Source organism: Ixodes scapularis, unplaced genomic scaffold, assembly GCF_016920785.2.
Source record: "Ixodes scapularis isolate PalLabHiFi unplaced genomic scaffold, ASM1692078v2 ptg000323l_1__unscaffolded, whole genome shotgun sequence".
Classification (NCBI taxonomy): Eukaryota; Metazoa; Arthropoda; class Arachnida; order Ixodida; family Ixodidae; genus Ixodes; species Ixodes scapularis.
The window spans coordinates 1,540,862-1,564,154 of NW_024609965.1; the positions used below are offsets into that span (position 1 = coordinate 1,540,862).

Genomic DNA, 23,293 nt, shown 5'->3' on the forward strand with positions numbered 1-23,293 from the left:
CCAACACTGTCATTAACTCCATGCCTTCGACTTATGACTATCGCGATGCCATCGAAAAGTAACCACTCCCTTCCTTTCATTTTCTAGCGGACCGCGTCTAACATCTCTTCCATCAAGCTCCAGCTCGGAGCCTGTGCCTCCCTCACAAGGTAAACTTAACCGTCATTGGCGTTACCTTCAAAGGATGGCAGATGAATTTTGGCGTAGGCGGATGAAGGAATATTTGGCCAGCCTACGATCTGTCCACTTTACTGGAGCGGATAGAGAGAGAAATCCCTCGCTTTGCTCCCCAGGATGGGCATCGCGTGGTAACAACGTCATGCTTTTACGCGAAACCGCGCTGACGTAAGCATCCCAAGGGGATGGGGGAGCTTTTGCTTGGGCTGCCCAAACGCTCCCCTCCTTGGCGTGGGACCTCTTCGCAGTTGGAGGTATTTTGTTTGAATGTCTGGTAACTTCACATATTTCGCTCAGCGAGATGCCGGCGGCAGCACCGGGATCGCCTAACTTGTTGTGGCTTGCGTTGTTACGGATGTCGTCCGACATCTTCGATATTCATAAATGCTGTCCTCAAGCAGCTCCTTATACAATTGGTATTTGATATTACGTCCCTTGTGTTGCATCCACCCATTCAAGAAGCACCTTTCTTTTAGCAGGAAGCAGTTCATCGTCACCTGCATCTAACAGCCCTGCTCCCATAATCACGTACCTCCATTTCATGTAGTCCTCCATTTTTGTACTCTCGTCAGCGCGCACTGTGCCCTGTTGCCGAGTGTGCGACCGCTGAATGCGTCTGATAACACTGACATTCTTGTCGGCTCACGTCGTTCATGTGAATGCTGGAGTCGGGGAGGAGGTCCCTCTGGTTCCACCAATCACTGACGTCACGCACATCCCCTTCGAAAAGCATCCCCCCTGTGAATACCCCTTTAAGCTCCTTGAGCCTTCAGGCTAATAATGTGTTTACACATAAAACATTCTAAAAAAATTTGGTTGTTTGTGTGGTTATTCAGCCTTGAACTTAGTCTTCTTGAACGGGCGACTTGTCTCCCTGCTGTAGATGAGCAATTTAACCAGTGTAGTACAACCGCTAGACTGGGGTCTTTAAAGTATAAAATATTCTAATGACCAGCTATGTAGTATTTTTAAAATTTGATGTGTAATCTCAAGTGTGTTTTTGTTGTGAAATGGCTGTGATAGCACATTACAGATTTGAGTTTTTTGTTAATTTCTAATCACCCATTATGAACGCATCAAAAGCGAACGAGAATTGCAATATTCGTTTTCATAAGGGTATGGGAGCCATTGACCCGTCATAAAAACAAATTAGCGATAAATAAATAAATAAAAATAAGAACTTGCCGAACCTGTGCTTAGGAAATAGCTTCGGTGTCAAATCAGTTCGACAGAGCCGAATGCCAAAAGTCGTTCCTTTTTTCTTGTCACAATTAAAGTGACGTGGTTATATCGCTAACGGCAATTGCCGACAGTTGCAGCCAGATGTTGACGTAACGAGATGCCTTCGCGATCGGATAAATAGTTCACGAATTTCTATACATATTTTTCATAAACTTTTGACAGGGTATCTAGCTCAACGAAAGCCAAGTAGCTAGTATTACGTTGCCAGTACTTAGAAGTACACTAAATGTACTAACGACTACCCTTGCAGACTACTTAAAAAAGTGGGCTTATAATGACTTACCGATGTTTATTATAAGTATATGCTAGTAGTATGATTTTAGTACGGTTACCGTATAGTTTGAATAATAACAATAATAATAATAATAGTTTATTCACAGACCCGCGGAAAAGCCCCTCCGTGCTTGTCCGTGAGAACGGGCAGTCCACTAAAACAATAAGTAGTTTTACACGGGTACTCGGTTTTTACAATCCTACAAACATTTTCTTCAAATATCTATTCAATGTTGAAGCCCAAACGAAACAAAGCAAACAAACAAAACATATTCGTTTCAATTTAGAAATCACGTCTACAGTATTAAGGAAATAGCATGTGCCAAATACTTACAAGCAACAAACGAGCAGTCATGAGACCCAGAAACGACAAAAGCAAGCATAAGGTATCGCAAAGGAAAAATACACAATTAAAAAAAAACACATTTGGTCAAGGTAGAAGTCTACAAGTAATTACCCAAGTAGCACAGAATTTTCTAAAATCATCGGCCATGCCTCGGCCATTGCTAGGCCAACGATCAATTTGGTCGGCCACCGGCAAATCCTCGGTGGACAACCAAAAACCATGGTCGGCAAAAGCCAGGCCACCGATGCCTCGAATTCAGCTCGGCCATTGGCAAAGGGCAGTGCTCGGCAAACTCTCGGCCATCCAAGGTATTTTTTTACATGTTGGCCACCAAGGAAGGGCCTAGCCCGGCATTTGCCCAGTTGCCAAGGCCTTGTTTTCACCTCGGCCACAGGGCAAAAACACGAGGGCCGGCATTTGCCAGGCCACCGAGGTCTCGTTTTCACCTCGGCCATTGGGCAAAAAACAAGGACCGGCATTTGCTAGGCCACCGAGGCCTTGATTTCACCTCGGCCATTAAGCAAAGACCGAGGGCCGGCATTTGCTAGGCCACCGAGGCCTCGTTTTCACCTCGGCCATTGGGCAAAAAACAAGGACCGGCATTTGCTAGGCCACCGAGGCCTTGATTTCACCTCGGCCATTAAGCAAAGACCGAGGGCCGGCATTTGCTAGGCCACCGAGGCCTCGTTTTCACCTCGGCCATTGAGCAAAGAACGAGGGCCGGCATCTGCTAGGCCACAAAGGTGTATCCAAGGGTCGTTTTCAGCCTGGCCATGGAGCAAATACCGACGCGGCATTAGCCTGGCCACAGATGTATAACCGAGGTCTCGTTTTCACCTCGGCCATTGGGCAAAACACAAGGGCCGGCATGTGCTAGGCCACCGAGGCCTTGATTTCACCTCGGCCATTAAGCAAAGACCGAGGGCCGGCATTTGCTAGGCCACCGAGGCCTTGATTTCATCTCGGCCATTGAGCAAAGAACGAGGGCCGGCATCTGCTAGGCCACAAAGGTATATCCGAGGGTCGTTTTCAGCCTGGCCATGGAGCAAATACCGACGCGGCATTAGACTGGCCACAGATGTATAACCGAGGTCTCGTTTTCACCTCGGCCATTGGGCAAAACACAAGGGCCGGCATTTGCTAGGCCACCGAGGCCTTGATTTCACCTCGGCCATTAAGCAAAGACCGAGGGCCGGCATTTGCTAGGCCACCGAGGCCTTGATTTCATCTCGGCTATTGAGCAAAGAACGAGGGCCGGCATCTGCTAGGCCACGAAGGTATATCCGAGGGTCGTTTTCAGCCTGGCCATGGAGCAAATACCGACGCGACATTAGCCTGGCTTTGTTTTCACCTCGGCCATCGAGCAAAGAACATAGTGACATTTGCCTGGCCACAAAGGCATAGCCGAAGGTCATTTTCACCTCAGCCATGGGGCAAATAATGCTAGCTGTGGCATTTTCATTGCCACTAAAGGTATAGCAGACGGCAGTTTTGTCCTCAATCTAAAGGCAAAATAACATGCGAGAACAGATGTTTGTGTTTGTAGGTTCATCATGTTGCAGGCAACAATACTCAAGCTCTAGGCATCACTGTAATGCACTCAAGGCACTGGGGTAGATCAGCTAGGAGGCATTTAGATTGAGGTCTTTGTGATCTGAACATCATATGACGCACCCAGTCTTATTGAACCTTCATGTTAATGCACCTGCTGCTTCGCTGTGCAAAAAGAAAAAAGATTGACAAAACCTACCTAGTTGCAATTGCTCATGATAATCAAACTCTAGGCTAAATTGCAGTTGCATTAGGTTTCCAACAACCACCTCCGAAGTCTGGCACAAATGATGTGCAATGTTTCTTGTCACCCCGTAAGAAACAAATTGGTGTCATTTACAGTGTATGTTATCTACTATAGTCGGTTACAAGTCAAGAAGGTAGGAGAAGCTCCTCCCATAAGTGTGATGCGCCCGTTTCAAATCTCTCCGCAGTCGAAAGAAGAGTTCACTGGAAACTCTCCTTGTTCCGCTTCAATGGATTCCCACTTGTCTCCGATCCCACTTTTTAAGAAAGCGACCTTTGTATTCATCGGAGAGGGAACCGAGCCCCTGAAAGCAGCCTTTGTATCCATCGGGGGGGAAGCTAATCCCCAAAAGTCGAATTTGTTTCCGTCGGTGGAGGAGAACTCTAATCTCCCTCTCGTGGCTTCCACAATGCTAAGTCAAAGTCAAAAGGTAAAGCAAATATGTATAGAAAGGCAAGACCCTCCTCGCGCGTTGGCCGCGACGTCACGGAAACGGTGGGACGCTATTGGATGCGGAGGTGGCGGAGGGATATCCGATTCCCTTTGAGGGGCATTTGCCGCTACCTTCTTAACCTGTAACTGACTATAGGCAAACATACAACAAAGAAACAGTTTACCGATTTCACAAGAATATAGTCTCCGAAGGATATATATATTGCCTAGTCCAAAAATTTCAAAGGTGTTGGTGGCCAGGCTGTTGGTTAACTGATCATGAATTCAATGGACACTGTAAGAAAGGGTCATCAGTTCGATTCACTGTCAGATTAAAAGTGCATGTCCCCAGGTTAGTCAATTTATACCAGCAAAAGAAGACACCAATGTGTTGAAATTCGAAAGGTGTTTGTCCTGTCCGCCTTCCTTGTATAACTCTTTCATATTTTTGAATCAGGGCTGTATCCAACCTTTGGCAGGAAAAAATACATTTATTTGCCTTGAGGTCTAAAACTCTAATCCCCTTCAAACTACTCTCCTTGGGATAGCACACACTTCAATGTTTGAAAGGCTTAGCTGTTTATTCAGCCAGCTGTCCCGGTGCCCTGGGCCTCTTGTGCCGTAGTTCACATGGTTTCTGAATGAGCCAAAGTCCTATCTTCTTTGGTGACTTGGCTGCCTCCAGTTCCACATGGCCCAAGCCTCAGCGCAATGCCTGCAAAATGATATGAGAGCAATTCACTTATAGGATCAAGACAAACAAAATTTAATTTAGACTAATAGCTTCGTTTCATGTCACCATTTCGGAACAATGTTTCTACCAAACTAGACAAGCAGAAAACCGAAGAATTGCCACTCATATGGCTGCATGAAAAAGTATAATCTGCTTGTAACACTGGACTGTGCTTGCCAGAGGCGAGTTACAGCATAATGATGTGCTGTATTACCACTTTCATGTGATCGTTTAAAATCCTCTAAAACTGTAAAACTACGGCACCTGAAAAAAAGTATATGAAGTATACAACCAATACTATTTGCATTGACAGCTGCCACTATATACTGTTTTGTCTGAACTAAAAAAAGTACAGTGGACTCGCAATAAATCAAAGTCTGATATTTCGTACTGCCAGTTATTTCAAACAAATTTAAAAATTTAGTTTTTTTGCTAAATCTAAATGCATCAATAAGCTGTTTATTTCAAACAATGTTTTCGCTCCGTTCACACTATTTGTCCATTGCGGAGGGTTAGTCCCGTTGAGTGCGCTTCTCATCGAGCACCTGTGTACTCCGGAAAAGCAATACACGCAAAGCTCGTGGTCATTGCTTTGCCGCAGTATACGGGTGCTAGGTGAGAAGCATACTCGATGGGACTAACCCATCCCGATTATGCAAGGAGCACTGTCCTGACAATCTGCTTTATTTATTTGTGCTTCTTTGATTATTCTAAGGGGGATTAAATTCCAGATGAAAGAAAGAATATTTGCATATAGCAAGCAGATTTATAAATTCCTTCGATTAGGATAGCTGGGCGTTTCTTCAGGTTTAATTTTATGTGAAATCTGTCATTTACATGCCACCCCAATGTGGGCATTGGACTTACAGAGGCCACAGTTCATAGATGTAGTTATATTAAAACTAACTGAGCTTAGAAGTGGACAAGGGGAAGGTTGGGAACAACCTTCACAAGTTAAGCTGAATTGTTGTTTGAGCACGGCACAACAGTAGTAAAAGGCTTTGAGAAACTATTCTATATTTAATTAGAAAATATTCGGCCAATATTAATATTTGCTTTAAGCCTCACCAATGTTTTACGTGTGCCCTTTTTTAAATAGGCCTGTGCAGAGGATAGTATAAAAAACTGCTTGGTATATGTAGTTATTCCTATAGCGATTTCATACTTTGCCTCATATCACTTTTCCATAAATTTCCGATAATTCAAAACTTCTCACATTTCAAATTGAAGTCTGTGGCTTTCAGGAGTTTGAGTTACTGAGAGTCGAGTGTATTAGAAAATATTTCCGGTCCTCCAAAAACCAAGAACCTGAACATTGACTTCAAGCAACAGCTTTTCTAGCTGCCAAATAAATGACATGCCACACCAGAAGTGTAAAGCTTCTTTCAGTGGCACGAATAGCAACCTTACACAAAAGATGAGCACCAGTTCACTTATGCACAGGAGGCGGCTGTCGCCATGTAGGAAAGCAACACAACTCGCAAACGTCCATAACACAGAGGGACATGCCCACCCCAAACTCCAGGATAGCCTAGGTCTGCTGAAAAGCCTCGTCCATCTATCTTGGAGTCCCCAAGTAGCAGCAATCAAGAAGTCAACTTCCCCTCGAGGCAGACTGCCCTCAAGCCCCTCCCAGTGGCCTTCGTTATACCAGAAGCCCAAGACGGATTACGTTAGTGAAGAGTCCTCTCGCTCGTTGCCTAGGAAAAGGTGAGGAGGAGCATCACCACTGGGAAGGTGTAGGGACCATTAACGCAGCACATCTCTATCTTCTGTTTCGGTTCGATCACATTAGAAAGTTTTAGCGAGTCGTTTTTCAAGCATACGGTTCCAAAATCACAAATGGTATAGCTCGTCCGTTCCGTGAAACCGTACGTCAAATTTGACATACTTTAGCGAACCGTGAAAGTGGCGTGACCGAGTAAACAATAATGATGATCGTGCTTAACGGTGGCGCCATCTTCTAGTAAACATGTGAAGCATTCTGCAACGTGTAAATCAGTGGCGATGGAGGCGGACACCGTGGTGGCGGTTCGTGTTTCCGTCGTACGCCTGATGTAAACAAGACGGCCGACGTAACATTTTCAGGTCGGAATTTCAAGAACTGCGAAGCTAGATAGAGTAAAAAGTGTCTGAACGACCGCAAAGGTATATGGTGTGTCTCCGTCATCTTGAACTTGAACGATCGTTCAGGTTGTGTGCCGTTGAACCAAATCATTTCGTCTGCTCGCAGTCGCCACAGCAGCTCGTCTGCCCGCAGATCGCAAAAATTTACTAGCATGCGCAGTTTACAGCATTCACGATCGCTTACCATTGTGAGCAGTCCTCGAAATGATTTCGTTCAACCTCTCAAATGAAGCAGACTAACAGGACGGCAATTCGCCTCCCGCTGTCCTAAACCTAACGCTCGGCTGGGTCGGCGAAGGCGGTCGCCGAACTGACCGCCATCTTTTTCTTACCCGAGTCGTGAACGGTGCTGGCTAAGTTGCGGTGACGACTCCAGCAGCCGGAATGGGAGAAACGAACGAGAAGAGCCTCCCAACTCCCCAAACGACTCGCATGCGCATGCGCAGTGGCGTCGCGGATGCATTCGAGGGCGAACCGTTCGTGTGGAAACGACCTGCTAATACTCCCTATTTACACTGCTTTGGAAAACCATAAATGCCTGCAGAAGCAAGTCACTGGACCTTGGGGAAACAGCTGTGGACTGTTTTTCATTATTCCACACTGTTCATTGTTAGATTTGTTACACCACAGACTGCTATTTCAGCAGAAATGGCAGTTGGTGGCTGCACTGTCATTGCACAATTAATAAGAGTATGAGTCTCTGGCAATGAAGTTTCTTTGTAAAACTGTGGTGCACTAAATAATGTCGTGGTTCAAGAAAATGTACATGATGAAGATAAAAATTTAAATAACGCTTGAATATGACAGGTTTTAAAGCCACAAGCCACATGGTCTTGAGCAGAGGTTGGCGAGTCGTTTTGTCATAGGAGCACTTTCAAATAAAATATTGATAAACATCACTTCTCTCTACACAAAAGAGCAAACTGTCACTACATTCTGTGATTTTGGTTTGCCTCAACTTGCAATAATTTTGACATTGCCTTGAAGTTTCACTATAAAAAAAATTTCTTATGAGGAGTGTACCGAAGACTGGGGGCACAGCTAAATTCCAATGGACAGAAAGGATTCTTAACTAAGCGACACACAACAGAACATACAGAGGGAGACTTGAAGAAACCCTTTCCACGGGTACACTTCCACTTACAACCGTTTCTAACAGAAAATATTTTACTGGACCTTAGTGCCTTCTAGTGAACAGTACAGCTGGGCAATCGATAGAATAACCGACCAATTATTCAATTATTGCTTTAATCTGGATTATTTTGTTTATCCGGTTAATTGATAATACTTTGACGAAAAAGAAAAATTAAATGCTTTTACCATGCAGAAATCGCCCAGTACACCTACATGAAAGGCAAACTTTCGGTGAAAATTGAAGCTAAAATAAACTGTACGGCCAAGATTTGTAACTCCAGACAAGGTGCAGAGGGTTACATGAACACTGGCCATTTTAACATATTTTGAGTGTCTGTCAATCAAAGGAAGCCGCTCTTGCCGATGAATATCAACAAACCTCTTTGCCTCGTGCAACTGAAGTAATAATCTTCGGGTGTGCCCTTGAACGGTTCTCAACTATGTACCGAAGTTGATTCATAATCAATTTTGTATACCGTTTATAAACATTCAGCAAAGGCAAACAAGAATATATGCAATTTTCAGTATGCACAAAAAGGAATGAGAATCATTAGGCCATTAATAATCGGTTAAAGGGTGGCAAATATTGAGGTTTCATTATATAATCGATGCTCAGCCCTACTGTACAGTCATGGTTGACAGAGGCTGAAATTACTGACACCAGTGGCACTGCCCCGACAAGAAAACTTGAACTAGTGATGAAAGATAACGCGCAAAAGAGATTGCAGTGGCATGATACGTGACTCGGCCTGATCATGGTTGAGAACCGCACACCTTGCTGCAGATGTGCTGCTTCTGGGGTTGTTGATAGTTAGCATCATGTTTGCCTGCTGAGTCATTGGACAAAGTTATTTGGCTGGGACAAAGACCACCGGCACAGATAAAGGAGGCGCCAACAAGCACGGCTAGGCGATAGCAAAATGTAAAGGTGACTCAAATCGAGGTGCTCCTAAACAATGAGAAACAGGCAGAGTCGCATAGCAGTGGCCATGGCACTCTTGTCCTCATACTGCCTCTCATTAGTAGTTCAGTGTCTCTTGTAGAGGAACAGCAAGCAATGGATTTCGGCTGTTGCACTAACATTTCAGCTTGCACTGTCCACGACTCAGCACGACCCCCAAAATACTCAAGGACAGAGATACAAAGAAGCAACCTACTAACCTCTATGTAAATGTGATCAAAGAAACGAAGAATACCCTCGAGCTTATATCCTAGAGAATGGAAAAGCACCATATACAACATTAACTTCCTAAAAGAGAGGGACATCAAACCTGGTTCTAAGGAAAAAATATAGACTAAGGAAGTTCTTCCACTCACAGTCGAAACATAGGGAAAACTTATTCACCGCAATTACAAGCTTCAATTTTGTTACTGATTCTTTCAGCATCAACTTGTGGACATTCTCTTGGGTCAAAACTATTTCAGAGCAGATCCATGCCTCACAATTATAATTCTGCAAAAACAAAAAAACATGAATAAATGTAATAGTTGTGTGCCCTTATGGGATCCTACTGAAATAGTTTTGACTGAAGGGAATGGCTACAAGCATATACTAAAAGAATCAATAATATTAATAAAGCATAGATAGAAAAGTGTTTATTTATTTCAAATACCCTCAAAGTAAGTACATCGAAGAGGGGAGAAAGCTGTAAATTATTACTATAAAGTGCACATATTAATAACAGCATTTTTAAACAAAACAATATCAGTGATGTTAGCAATGGAGGCAGGAAGGTGGTTCTAGTCTATAGATGTTTGTAGCATAAAAGAATATTGAAATAAAGAAGGTGTACTAGTAACGGCAGACCTAAAGTATTTTTCCTGGTAGTAGCGCTGGCAGCGCTATTATAGTCTGTCAATATAAAACGAGCTGAGCGGTTTTGATTGGATTCAACATGAGCAATTAGTGACGAGTGAGTGGGGTCCCACACAGTGGCAGCATATTCTAATTTTGGATGGATTAGGGTTTTGTACATGTTTAGTTTTAACGAAGACGTAGCGAGAAAGAGATTTCTTTTTAAATGGAAGCTACGGAGGTTCTTGAAAAAATGAGCTAGAAGCGAATTATACTGTGTTCTTATCCCGTAAACCCGAATACCCAAGTCCTTTGCTGCGCAAGTATTGCTAAAGGGAAGATGGGGCACTTCTACATTTGAGAAAAAACGCTTAAATTGCGTTCATTTGTCCTTTAGAATAACAGATAGCAAAATTATATTTCAATGCGACGCGCCGGAGAGCCACAAGAGCAATTTCAAAATAGGGCTGAAGCCCCGCCCCCTTAGCCTTGGGCAGCCAAAAGAGCCGTCGATGACGTCACGGACAGCGACTGTCTTTCGCGTTTTTCTCGCGTTTAACAATACTTACGCAGCAAATGGTTTGGGTATTCGGGTTCACGGGGTAAAAATACACTAGGATTCACTTCTAACTCATTTTTTCCAAGAAGCTCCGTAGCTTCCCTTTAAAAACTAGAAAACACGAAAGACAGTCGCTGTACGTGACATCATCGACGGATCTTTTGACTGCACAAGGCTAGGGAGGTGGGGCTTCAGCCCTATTTTGAAATTGCTCTTCTGGCTCTCTGGTGCGTCGCACTGAGGCATAATTGTGATATCTGTCATTTTAAAGGCCAAATGAATGCAAATCAAGTGTTTTTTGCTCAAATACAAAACTGCCCCACCTTCCCTTTAAGTATGCTAAAATATGGTTAGCATTATTAATTATGTATTCAATATGAATCTTCCAAGAAAGGTTACAAGTTACATGAACACCAAGATACTATTTCTAAACAGACACAGAGGCGAGGGCATTACTGTTAACATGATAAGTCTAATCTCATCTAGTCTACTGCGCAAAGCACGATTTTCGTTTTGAATGCGCTGAACAGATTGGCTGGCACGAGCCAACTCGCGGTGTAATTCATTGATTGAAGACGACTTCAATTCAATCGCAGCAACCCTTCGACCGATATTTGTTACCGTGACTTGTAGCTGTTGTTGGTTTGTTCTTAGTTTGCTAATCGAGCTCACTATACTACTTTGCCCTTCCACAACACTCTGAGTTTGCGCATTTGTATCCTGCAACACCCGCATCATTTCAGCAAGCTGCTCAGATAGTTCAATATTAGTTGCTCCGGGGTTAGTCTCAACATCGCATCCAAGCAGCAGCAGCAACAACACACTAAATGATTTCACCAAAGCTTCTCGGCATAGAAGCACTATTATACAGACGTCTTTAGCAGTGATAAAAGTGCCATTTCACCTTTTGCAGCAGGTTATTTAGCAGTCAAAATATTGGTTTGGAGCAGCCATTGATGCTTTTGGAGCAGATGCCAACATCTGTTAGCACATGGCACTTGACAATGAAAAAGTGACTGCATCTCTAAATGAGTTTCTTTATGGTAATGATCAGAGTTTCCTCTTTGATACTCGAGCACATTACTTATTACCATTTGTGATAAGAATAGATAGAGCATAAAAGGAACACCGACTTCTTAAAAAAGGCTCTAGTCAGACTAGGTTTCATTTACGATGGGTATTAAAATATGGTTAAAAAGTTAATCATAGTCCGACACTTTGTCGCGATAACTCCTCTTTCGTATCTCCATTTTACACTCCGTAGTTGGTTTAGCCTGTAAATATAATTTCTGTAAAATGTCAGCAAGAACCAGATTATCCAGTAACACGTCCACCAATAAAAATGTTTCCCGTCAGTTTAATGAACTTACCAAACTCCAGTCTCCAATATTATAAACTGCAAAAGCCACCACCCGAAATATTATAAAAGCCTACACTTGTGCTTTAAAGGGCAACTCCGCTTCATTTTTAATATTTAAAAAACTATGTAGCCCTCCTCAGTATCATATAGGAAGACCCCACGTCAAATATTATGATCTAATTCCGTTTATATATTTAATAAACTGGCCAGCAAACCTTCAAGCGAGCCAAGTTGCCGAAATCTGCCAACTCTAGCGTGCGGCGCGAGGCCAACGTTGAACCACTACGTCAGAGGCATGTGTATGTCATTCTCACGTTTTGCTTGTTTTTACTTCTCAGAGCGAAATTGAACGGTGACGTCATGAGTTTCTCCTCCCGGTGTTGGCTGACCGGGCGTCTACGTGATCACCGTAACACGGATGCGCTAGTTTGCGCTGCCCTGCGCGCTTATCGGTCTGTTTCTCCGCTCCCCTTCTCTTTCGTCTTCTCCCCTTCCCCCTCTCCCCAGGGCCATCACCGTCCACGCCACGCAAAGCAACCTGCCCGCGTCCAATAAAAAAAAAAAAAAAGAACACCTTCTTGCGTTGTGTGTCCTGTTTCTCGCTCCCTCCCGAACATCACAAGACCACGTGGTTCGACGGGGTGTGGCCATGACTCTGACGACCCGAGATCGATGTTGCCTGACGCAACCGAAGTTTCGGTTTCGGTATCTGCTGATGTTTAAATTAGGATTACACAAATAATATTCCACATTTCGCGATTCCAAAGACGTAGAGTTGTTTGGTAGTGCTTTGTGAATGTGAATCACAGGAAGCCTAAATTTTTCGGAATTGAGCGGCGTTGCCCTTTAATGGTGACACTGCTTTTTAGCGGCATAGGAACCAGAGTTACATCAAAGTTTGCTGCTCTTTTAATGGACGACTGCTGCAAGGAAACTACCGTGACTACCATATTTATACAAATATATACAGACGCGTGTTTTTTTCCATCTCTTTTTGTTTTTTTGTTTGTTTTTTTTAGATTAGATTATTTTACAATTAGAAAAAAGAAGTTGAACCTGTACTAATCCTGAGCATAATTTGCGAGCCTATCGCACTAAGGAAGGCGCTCCCCCAGGACAGTCGCCGCTCCTAGCACCCCGGTACAAAGAGGTGAAGCTCGACGCGCACACGCTGATAAGAGGCGGCGAAGGTTGACCCGAACGGCCCAAGTGGCACGGTACTCTTTAGTCAAACAGCACAGGCATGAGGCAGACATGATAATCAAGCGATCTGATCGGGAGTACAAGACCTTGGTTCTGCTTTATGACAGTAGCAGCAATTGGAAATCCTACTATTTTGCAAAGTTTTCTCAGGACCCTTAGTTCCCGACATCGACTGGAAATTTAGACAATGTCAGTGAACAAGCAGCCAGTTCATCAACGGCTCTGACCGGTTGATTCGCAGCATCAAAGTCAGACATCATGGCAGTTGTCATCTCCTTGAATGTGTTCTTAATCGGCTAAACCAACCAAGGGCAGCGAATGTCCCGTGACTTGTGCTTGTAGCATGAGTGTTTGTGTATGTAGGTGTTCGAGTCTTCAACTGGTGCTCCGACCGAAGACGAAACAAACCATACGGTAAGCAGAGACGCTATAAAAATCATATTTCTAAAATTTTTCTTTCCTTCTACTTTTATGAATATTAGGGTCGACCAATAATAAACCATTTATTCCTTCGCCGTAAGCCGCTATTAGCGCAAGTTTGGCGCAATTCTTAGCAAAAGTGCCATTTTTGCAAAAGATGTAGCTGATTTTCGGTCATGGCGCAATTTCGCGCAAATGGCACAGCACTTCTATCACTGCATTAGACTTAGAAGAATGAAAACCGTCCGGATTACTAACCTGCAGGGTTCGATGAAAACATTTGACAATGTGCATCGTGTGCGTGATTCCATGCCCTTTGACGATCCACGGTGAAAAGGCCAGCCTTCTGGACCAATGCGATGATGTGGGCGTCGATGTGGCTGTTCCGGAATGACCGAGGTGAAGCTGGTTGACGACGGAAAAGGTGATTGCCTCGGTTGCCTGGTGCTTGTCTTCGTTTTTGGTACCGGAAACGTCGATGGAAGGAGAGATGACATCCAGGTTGATAGGATCCTTTGTTCCAGGCAGGTTGGCTCCCATGAAGCCAGGCCGGAGATCGAAGGCCGTCCCGCTAAAAAACTGCAGAGTTAGAAGAAAAACGCTGACAATGTGCATCGCGTGACTGCTTTCATGCCCTCTCTTGACTAGGCCCTTCCTGTGTTTCGACTCCGAGTGGAACAGGTTTTTTGACATATATTTTTTTCATTAGAAACAAGTTCAATGTCCATCTGTTTTTGGAAACTTCACGTTGTGTGTGATGTTTTTGTATTTCCTAGGTTCAAAGCTCAAGCTATTGTTTCTTTAATCACATTTACTCAGAGGTTTGTAGGTTGCTTCTTTTTGTTTGCAGTCTTTGAGGATCTTGGGAGTTGTGTATAGTAGAAGGCTGCAAGGTCTGGGAATTAATTCCCTTTGGAGAGTGGTTGTAAGCGGAACAACAACTTTTTGGAAAGACTGTCTTCATGTCTCCCTCTTTTGGGTTGCCTATTCATTTTTCAGTCCATTACAACTCAACTGTGTTTGAGACTTGTGTGTTTTGTTTGCATCTTCCTTCAAAAATTCCTAGTATAGGGTAAATTCACCTTGTTTAACCTGAGCCAGCTTGCACCCTCGTTTTTTTTGTTCGTTAAAGGAACACTAACACCCGCCAAAAATGTTTATTTTTAATTTTTTGCCAGACAATTCAATATGGTGTCAGGAGACTGCTCATTAAATATTTTGCCACAGAGCCACATATATTTTCAATAGAGTTAAAAAACTCAACTGCTTGAAACCAAAAAACAAGCACGGAGGCTCAGTGATGTGATTGGTTGTAGTCAATTTGGAGCAGCTATTGGAGCAGCGAAAAGTTCATTTTGGAGAAGCAAAAAGAGCTTGTGGAGCATAACCGTGCACTACAAACGTAAGGAGGAGAGTGGCAAATAGTAGGAGGAGAACAAACACTAGCTGTTTAGTTGTGTGTGGAAGCACGAGACACGGTAACAAGACGACGACCGATGAAGGACAGCGCAAACTGCCGTAAATGATTATTTTAGGTATGAAATCCCACTGAACAAATGTTAAAATCCACAAGACTTATTGCGAAACTTCCGAGTGCTGTCAGTGGTTGGTGCGAAATCAAATCGAATAGAATGTTACTTCAACGATTATCGAAAGTCCTGAAAGCCCGCATGAGCCTACCCTAAACGATCTGGCCCAGTAGCAAGGCCTACAGCTGTTATATTTTTAGCAGTGTGTCGAACCGAAAAAAATACGGGTTCGGTTACGGTTCAGGTTCAGGTAAATTTATTTTGTTCCGGTTCAGTTCCGGTTCGATTATTTCGATCCGTGAACCGGTTCGCGAACCGGTTCGGGGCGCTGAACCGATTCCCGAACCGGTTCGGAAATTATAAACGACAAATTGCAACATCAAAATAAATTACAAATAAAACATCAGAAATCAGCACATACGAAACGGGATACATCGTAGTGTAAGGCTCAGGGATTTCTATCAGGAATGGTTTCTTTATGTGCACTCAAAGGTTACCTCACCGACATTTACGCATTCGGACTTCATCTAATTGGGTCCGACGCAGTAGCTGTAAAATCCGCGACCTCCTTACAAACCCACTTACAAGTAGAACTCGCTAACTATCCCGCCACCTCGGCGTGTAAGCAATTGAAGGAACAGTGGGGAGAAAATACAACTTTCTTTATTTGAACTAGCCTTCGGCAACTCAAATTAGACCCTTAAAAAAGTTTTCATTAAACAAGATACGGAATATGAAAAACACCTCACCGAACGCAACGCCAGAAGGACGTAATAGGATAAATATTAAAATAGAAGAGTTCGCTGTCTCACAAATATGTTAGCTTCTAAGTGCCTATACGAAACCGGATGCATTATTATCAAACTCCACAGCCTTTTCTTTTCTCATTCCGATGGAAGCAAGCTTCAAGAACTCGCGCGTTCTAGAAACGTGTTATGAAATGAGCACACAGCAGCATTTACGATTTACGAAATTGTAGGAAAATAAAATCCCGTGACGCAATTTTTTTCTTTTTCTTTTGCACAGCATTCCAATTTTCTTTCTTCCGTGCAAGCCGCGACCAGCGCAATACTGGTTCCTATGTCAAGATTCATGGATGCAGCGTTTGTCAAGATTCATGTATGCAGCGTTTATATTCCTAAGACTGAGTGGAGAAGAAAAATATGTAAGCGAGGTGTGTGTCAGTTGACGGCACTTAAAAAACAAATGGCATTGATAGCACATTCATTGTCAACAGCGCGTGGCCGAACCGTTTTGACATGAGCCGGTAAACGTTATTTTTTTTTTCGGTTCAGTTCCGGTTCGGGTTCATCGCGATAACAATATAACGGTTCGGCTTCGGGTTCAGTTCCGGAAAAATACCGGTTCGGTTCGGTTCGGTTCCGGTTCGACACCCTGATTTTTAGTATTATTTAAGTGAACTTAAGTTATGGTGCAATGTTGGTGCAAATTCCTCACATTTGGGTCAAATATAGCAGGGTGTAGCAGGGTAAGAGCTTTGGCACAGTTTGGCGCAAATGGCACAGCGATCACATCACTGGAAGCTCATGGCCCGAAATCACCATTTGTCCTGCGATTGTTTTGCACTTATAACCCTTCCGCTTGACGTTCAATTGACCGGTTCCACGAACAACAGTTCCAAAGTAGCGGCCTCACATCCGTCGCAATGTTGGTCCGTTCTGCGCTGCCATCGCATCGTCCAGCCCACGGTACGTTGCTATATTGAAAATGGTGTGTACATTTCCCTCCTGTAATCTGTGAAGCATTTTTTTTTTTTTCGTTCAACGTTTTTGCAGCTTTCTGGAGGCCACAAAAATCCAGCTCATATTACAGCAGAGCTGTTGAGCGCTAGTATCCCCAGTTTCAAGTCCATGGACAAACAAATCTCGACACAACCCTCTGGACAGCTACTGCCATCTATGTGCGATGACGGGCAACCAGACAACCTGCTTGCCGATTGTCTGGTTGCCGCCGTTGCTCATAGATGGCGGCACATACTACAGCTCCGCTGCTTTTCCTTGTTCACCACAATGGAAAATCGGAGAGTTTTCTCCTTTTTTTATATTTAATGTGTGCTTTAGATGATGTATGGATTTGAATATATTTGGTACACATAGTTTGAACCTAACATTACTATAGCAGGGATGGAACTGGGCAAAGCAGCTTTGGAGCAATCTTGGGAGCAGAAAAACTACAGTTTGGAGCAGGCTGGGGGCAGCAAAAACGAGGTCCTGGAGCAAATTGGGAGCAGCATACGAGTTCCAAGAATGTTGAAATAGAGGCTAAATGTCACCTGGTTTTCAAAGCTCAAGGAAATATGGCATGTCGATAACTCAATGTGAACTAAACAGTACTTTCAATTACCATATTATTTTAAAAACATTTTTCACAAAATTACATGAAAATTAGACAAATCATATAAAGCAAAACTGCACAACAGTGTCACACATGATGGAACCGACTTACAAAGAGGTGAATGTAAAGAAACAATAAGAAATAGCCTTCACAGTGATGTGATTGGCCTAAGCCGCTTTGGGTTACCTTTCGGAGCAGCCAAAACAGTGCTTTGGAGTAGAAAAAGTGGCCTTTGGAGTAGCCAAAACAGTGTTTTGGAGCAGCATAAGTGGCTTTTAAAGCAGATATTCTAACAAAAATAAAAATATTTGTTTGAAATGCTGGACACGCAAAGGGAACCTTGCTCGCCGAAATAAACCAATTATGGTCAAGTTCGGCCACCTGGGAGTCTTTCATGGTGTAACTGAAATGCCAATGACATGACACATTTCTTTTTGCTTTTCGGAACATTCTGCAAGGCTGGAGCAAGCTTTGCTTTAGCTTAGGGTAGTAATGAATGTCCACTTTCAATGTCTCCAAAGAGACATTGCGACATCCCAGAAGTGTACAGTGCTGTAGGCGACGCCAAGCAATTCCGAAAAACCGCTTGCCACCGTTTTACTGATTGCCGACGTGCCAGATTTTCGTCAAAAGTAATCAAATGTAAAACATTGAATTGCAAGCGTCCCGGCTGGTGCCTCTGTCGTGCAATTATGTTCGCATCGTTGGTTAGCAAGCACGTGAGGGCAACTCCGGCAGGCTTGCAGGTCACGTGCGTCGTCGCGCGAGCGAAACGGCTGTTCGATCGAAGCCGAAACCATGCCTCTCTGTTCCGTTGCCAACTGGTAGCCAAAAGTCTATGCAAAATTTAACTGCCCAGCATGCGACAAAAAAAAAGAGTCCAGCGCCGCGCGCTTCCCAGGCCGGCAGGCGAGGTACGAGCTAAACACAGAAAAAAAGAACCTGAGCGCATCGATGCAAGACGTCGCGAGCCAGGGTCCCTTTGTGCAACGACTGAACTCGAGACAAACAAGCGCGCTCTGCGGGTTCAGCGTGCAGACATTCCCTTCTTTGCTTCAGCTCACTTCAACTTTTCTTCGCGACACATTTTTCACGTACCGGGGTCCCTCTCGAAAGAAAGCCCACCAAGAGAAACCTAGGTAATCAATAATTCGACACAGCAGTCTTTGAGTTAGAGAGGGATTTTTGTGGCAGCGTATGTTTTAAACAAGAATATGAATGTTGATGAACATGCGGCGGTCCTCGTGTTTCAGTTTAGGAAGCTCCATATCTGCAATGTCGTGTGGCCGCTGATTTCAGCAGCAAGAGCTTCAGCTCAAAAAGTGACTCCCGCCGCTCCGAAACATAGTTTCGTTTCACAGCGTCACGTCATGGCTGGTACCCAGTACGCTAGGGTCGCAGCACACACACACGCCGGCATCTATCATTTAAAAAAAAAAAAAAAAAAAAAAACTCGAGACGAGATTTACGCTTACGAGACGACGAGAGCGTGACAGAAGAGACGGCATGGCGGAAAAAAGCATGGAAAAAACCATGGACGATTGATGTAGGGTATTTTGTGTCGGGCAGAGCCGTTTATTGAGAGTTTGGCCATACATTGGTTTGAATAGGCGAGCATCTCAGGGCCAACCACAGGCCGCGAAACAGCCCCTAGCGGTGGTCGTGTGCTCTAAATATGTGATGCGACTAATTTGAGCCGTTTTAGCATCGCTAGAGTGAAAAGGTTTAGCTCTCGGTTACTGAAAACTTTGTGCATGTGAGGTTTCAGTCACGCCAATATTCAAGTGTAGAATAAACGAACGTGCACTCCAAACCAGGACCGACTTGCTAGAAACAGCGTCTCAGCTGAGACGGGGAAAGAAAGCACTGCCAAAGCCAGCGCACGAGCAGAGCGGGACTCCGCGTCTCAAGACGCTCGCGCGCCCCACCCTTTGAACTGTTTTCTTTCAGCCAGTCTCAGGACGCTGTTCTACCAAGCCGGCCCAGAGCAAACAAACATCAGCAGAGCAGACAAAGGCATGGGCACGAGCGCGTGGCTTTGGAAAGTGCCTCCTATGCAGGAGTTCTTGTACAAACAAAAGCGTTTTGCTGAGCCATGCTTACGCGCCTGTGCCTTTGTCTTCACTGCCGACATTTGTGAGATGGAATAGAGAGGTCGAGATTGAACGCTTCTATTTCACGCTTTAAATGTCGTTTGCAATATTGTGACGTTGCGGTCTCCTGATTGGTCGACGCTGTGTCACAAATTTAGTTTACGCTCTAAGCGTGGGGGGAATATTCAGCGCTGGCGGCGGCCTTTGCTCGGCCTATTGGCCAAACTCTCCCAATACACGGCTCTTGTGTCGGGCGGCCGTTTGTGCCACCTAGCTCATGCATGCTCAGTTACGGTACTTAGTTTAAATTCGGTTTTGAAAGGCGTCCAAAATTGGCCCTTTGGCGAAGGCTTGGCACAGATTACTCATATTTTGGCAAAATGTAGCAGGATGTAGCAGGGTTAGCCCCTTGGTGCAATTGGCGCAGCAATCACATCACTGCCTTCAGCTCGTACCTTGTTCCGTCATTGCTCACTTGCCTTTGTTACGTTCCCAAGTTTTCTGCGCGGGGCCTCGGGGGCAGGCCAACATGGGCTGTGGGCTTGCAATACACCTTTCCATAAAAATGTATTAGAGTGCGTTCATTGCTGTGTTTGTGTGTTATTCACACGCAGTTTCTGGCTGGCTGCAATTGCAATCAAGTGCTGGCTGGACTGCGATTTTGCACGTGTGGACTGTGACTTTTGTAAAACGGTGGAAACATCTATAGTCACGCAAGTACAGCCAAGAGGGAGGTGCGCCAACTTAAATAGATTTGAGTGTAGCGCAATATGGCGATGCTGTTTGCTCCGCTATTCCGATGAAGTGACTCTCGCACTCCAGAAAAGCACACAGTAACGGCAGCAGACACAGCCGATGCTACAAGCGCCAGCATGTGGCCTTGAACAGTGCTTGCACTGCGCGAGCGTGCACTCTTGGCAGGGACGCTGAATTCCGGAGTTCTCCCTTGTAGCATCATCTGCGTATGGACTTAATGAAGCAGGGCGACAGCGAATGGCTTCAAAGTGGTCTGGTAGCAGAAGCATCGCAATGAGAATGCTATAACAACTGTTTTAAGCTGAAACAAAGTATAACCATGGCAGCGACCTTCGGATACAGAGCTTCGGATTCATTAACGTTCCCTTTGGGCCGGGATGTCCGATGTCAGTGTTGCCAACAAAAACTGCGAGACGGCTGATTTCGACGAGGCTCGTTTATAATTTCAGTTTTGGCGCACCTTACCGCAATTTAGTTCTTATTTATACTTTTGTATCAGTGTGGTACACGAAACATCATTAGGTGCACTATGGTGCAATTGGCGCAGCAGTCCCATCCCTGCTATAGAAAAAAATGTAAGCATGACAGAAACCGGCCAATTCTCGACCAAATGTTTTTGGAGAGAAGGAAAACGAATTTCATTCCGCAAGTTCTGTTCTGCGTAGTTGGACTCTTGCATATCATGCTCAAATAGAAACCTCGGCGAGCATAATTACCTTGTTGGTGTACCTTGAATATATTACTGTACGAGTTACATTTCTAGGAACAAGCATTAACAGATTGTTTGTGATTAAACAGGGTATCTAGAAAATTATTATTTTGAAATTCCCTGACTTTTCCAGGTTTTGCCTGACAATTAAAGCTCAAATTCCCTGACCACTGTAGAGGTGGTTAAATATATAAGACATTTACAACACAAGGCATTGAGCACTGTGAGGATCATTTTGCACGGGCCTAATCCAACATGCATATTCCGAAATATTCGGGTTAGTCCAGTCAGGATTAAATGAGCACTTTCCTGCCGCCGACATCGTCAGTGAAGAGGCCACTTCCGGAAACATGATGAAAACATGACGCTCAACCACACTAGTCAATAACCGAATGGCATCATGGCCGCCAGATGCACACTTTCGGAGACTTTCGGATACTTTCGGCTTGGATTGGATGGGGTCTGCGGCTTTTCCATTTGTTACTATATCTAGTACAAGGAGGCTCTAACTGGATCTAGCCTAGTGCCGCACCCTCAATCCAATCCAATAAAAAAAAACTGGATTTGTTGGCTGTTCCCTTTGCATATGGTTCCACACTCTAGATCGGGTGAGCAGAGCCCGCGCTTCGCTCTAAGCATAATTTATTGCCCCTTTTCCTGCCCCTAAGTCCCCAAGTCTTTGCTCAGGGCACTCAATGGCGTTTCCAGCTCATTTTCCCTGACTGGGCTCGCTTTTTGACAATATCCCTGACAATTCTCCGACTTTTTCCGGTAATTAAAATTTCCCTGACAATTACCGGTTTTCCCCGTTGCTAGACACCCTGTTAAATTGCAAGCACAGTTATTTCATGAGAATGCATGAGAGCACACTTTTGTTGACTAGTGTTGATGTTGACTAAATGATAGACCATTACCTAAAAAAAGATAAACAGTGCAAAGGACACAAGAGAGTAGCAGTAGTAGTTAGTGGTGAGGGTAGCGGAAAGCCGGAACAACACACAAGAGAGGAGATGAATACAACACAGTGCTATGGTGCGTTCACCTCCACCTCTTTGTCCATATTTGCATTCTTTGTTTCTAATACATTTGTTAATAATTTCTTGTTTGGAATTATCTGTGCTAGGGGTTCACTGTAGTGACTCACCTGCCATGGCATTCACTTTAGGCGCAGTTCTCCCTTCTTCAAGGCGCCATCCTCGAAGAAGTGCAGGGTTTTGTCCCTTTCACACTCTTGTGATGTAGTTACCCAGGTTCCTATAAGTTGCAAGCTGCCAGACAAACAAGGTGAGTCAGGCAAGCCAGTCCTGCAGCGAATTTCAATGTAACACTTTTAGATGTGAACACCCATGCACCTGAAAAAGGACAAAACAAAGAGTAAAGCAAATGGTTTGCCCTTTCTAAATGCATCCTTTCATTTTGCTGGGAACACATGTACAAGTCACATGCCAGTGTACATCCAGTGGCATGGCTTCATTTTAAAATGAGCACTTTCTTATATAACTTCAGCCACTGAATATAATGGGTCAGACGTAAAAAGTTGCTATGAAATAAGCTGCATGTTTACTCCAGATTTCCTGATATCATACAGAAACAGTAATGCAGGTTGGGACTGTGCATTGATTGCAAGGTTGCAACTGATTAGAAGTGGACGTTTATTCAAATAATTGATCAGTTATTGAGTCTGATTTGCAGCTTTATAAAATAAATAACAGAATTCAAAATTGTTAATATTGCATTACAAGCACGTAGCCAGGGGGGAGGCCCAGGGGCCCGGGCCCCCCTCGAATTCTTCCATTTTGCTGGGACCTCCTCTGCCCCCTCTCCCTCATACAGCATTTTGTCATGGTTGGGCCCCCCCGAAACAAAATCCTGGCTACGTGCCTGTTACATTATACATCTTGGGAATGTAAGTGCTGAGATTCCCATATCCTATGCAACTCCCATATGGGATTCCCATAGGATATGAGAATCCCATATGATATGGATGTGGGATTCCCATATTTTATGAAGAACCAAACATAATAATGAAGCCATTTTCATCTAGTGGTGCGTTTGGCACACTATCTAATGCCATAGGTTGATGTGACAGAAGATGACATCAAGTTGCCAGCTACTAGATATTATTGAGGTAATTGGAAAGCGAGATTTGGCATGCAACGGAAATAAGGTATTATCCTCCAACAGGGAGCACAGAGGCAAATATGGTATAGCCCTTAGACAAGGATGCTGTACAAAGTTACTCCCCGAAATGG

At 44.2% G+C, this 23,293-nt stretch overlaps 1 protein-coding gene and 1 pseudogene across 2 annotated transcripts; both read right to left on the bottom strand.

Annotated features, from left to right (window-relative positions):
• The window catches only part of LOC120836086, a 53,724-nt pseudogene extending 50,256 nt beyond the window's left edge, over window positions 1-3,468 (bottom strand).
• A 1,274-nt stretch (window positions 3,469-4,742) lies between these two features.
• Window positions 4,743-22,757, bottom strand: LOC120841749. 2 transcript variants are annotated; one of them, XM_040212722.3, is made up of 3 exons: window positions 22,186-22,757; window positions 13,858-14,178; window positions 4,743-4,983 (listed from the first exon to the last, which is right to left on the bottom strand). In XM_040212722.3, exons 1-3 carry the CDS (start codon window positions 22,195-22,197, stop codon window positions 4,972-4,974), a joined length of 345 nt encoding a protein of 114 aa, XP_040068656.1. In that variant the 5' UTR covers window positions 22,198-22,757; the 3' UTR covers window positions 4,743-4,971. The 2 variants fall into 2 exon arrangements, with proteins under 2 accessions (XP_040068656.1, XP_040068655.1); XM_040212721.3 differs by having other exon boundaries at window positions 4,749-4,983; window positions 13,858-14,170; window positions 22,186-22,755.
• Window positions 22,758-23,293: the final 536 nt, after the last annotated feature.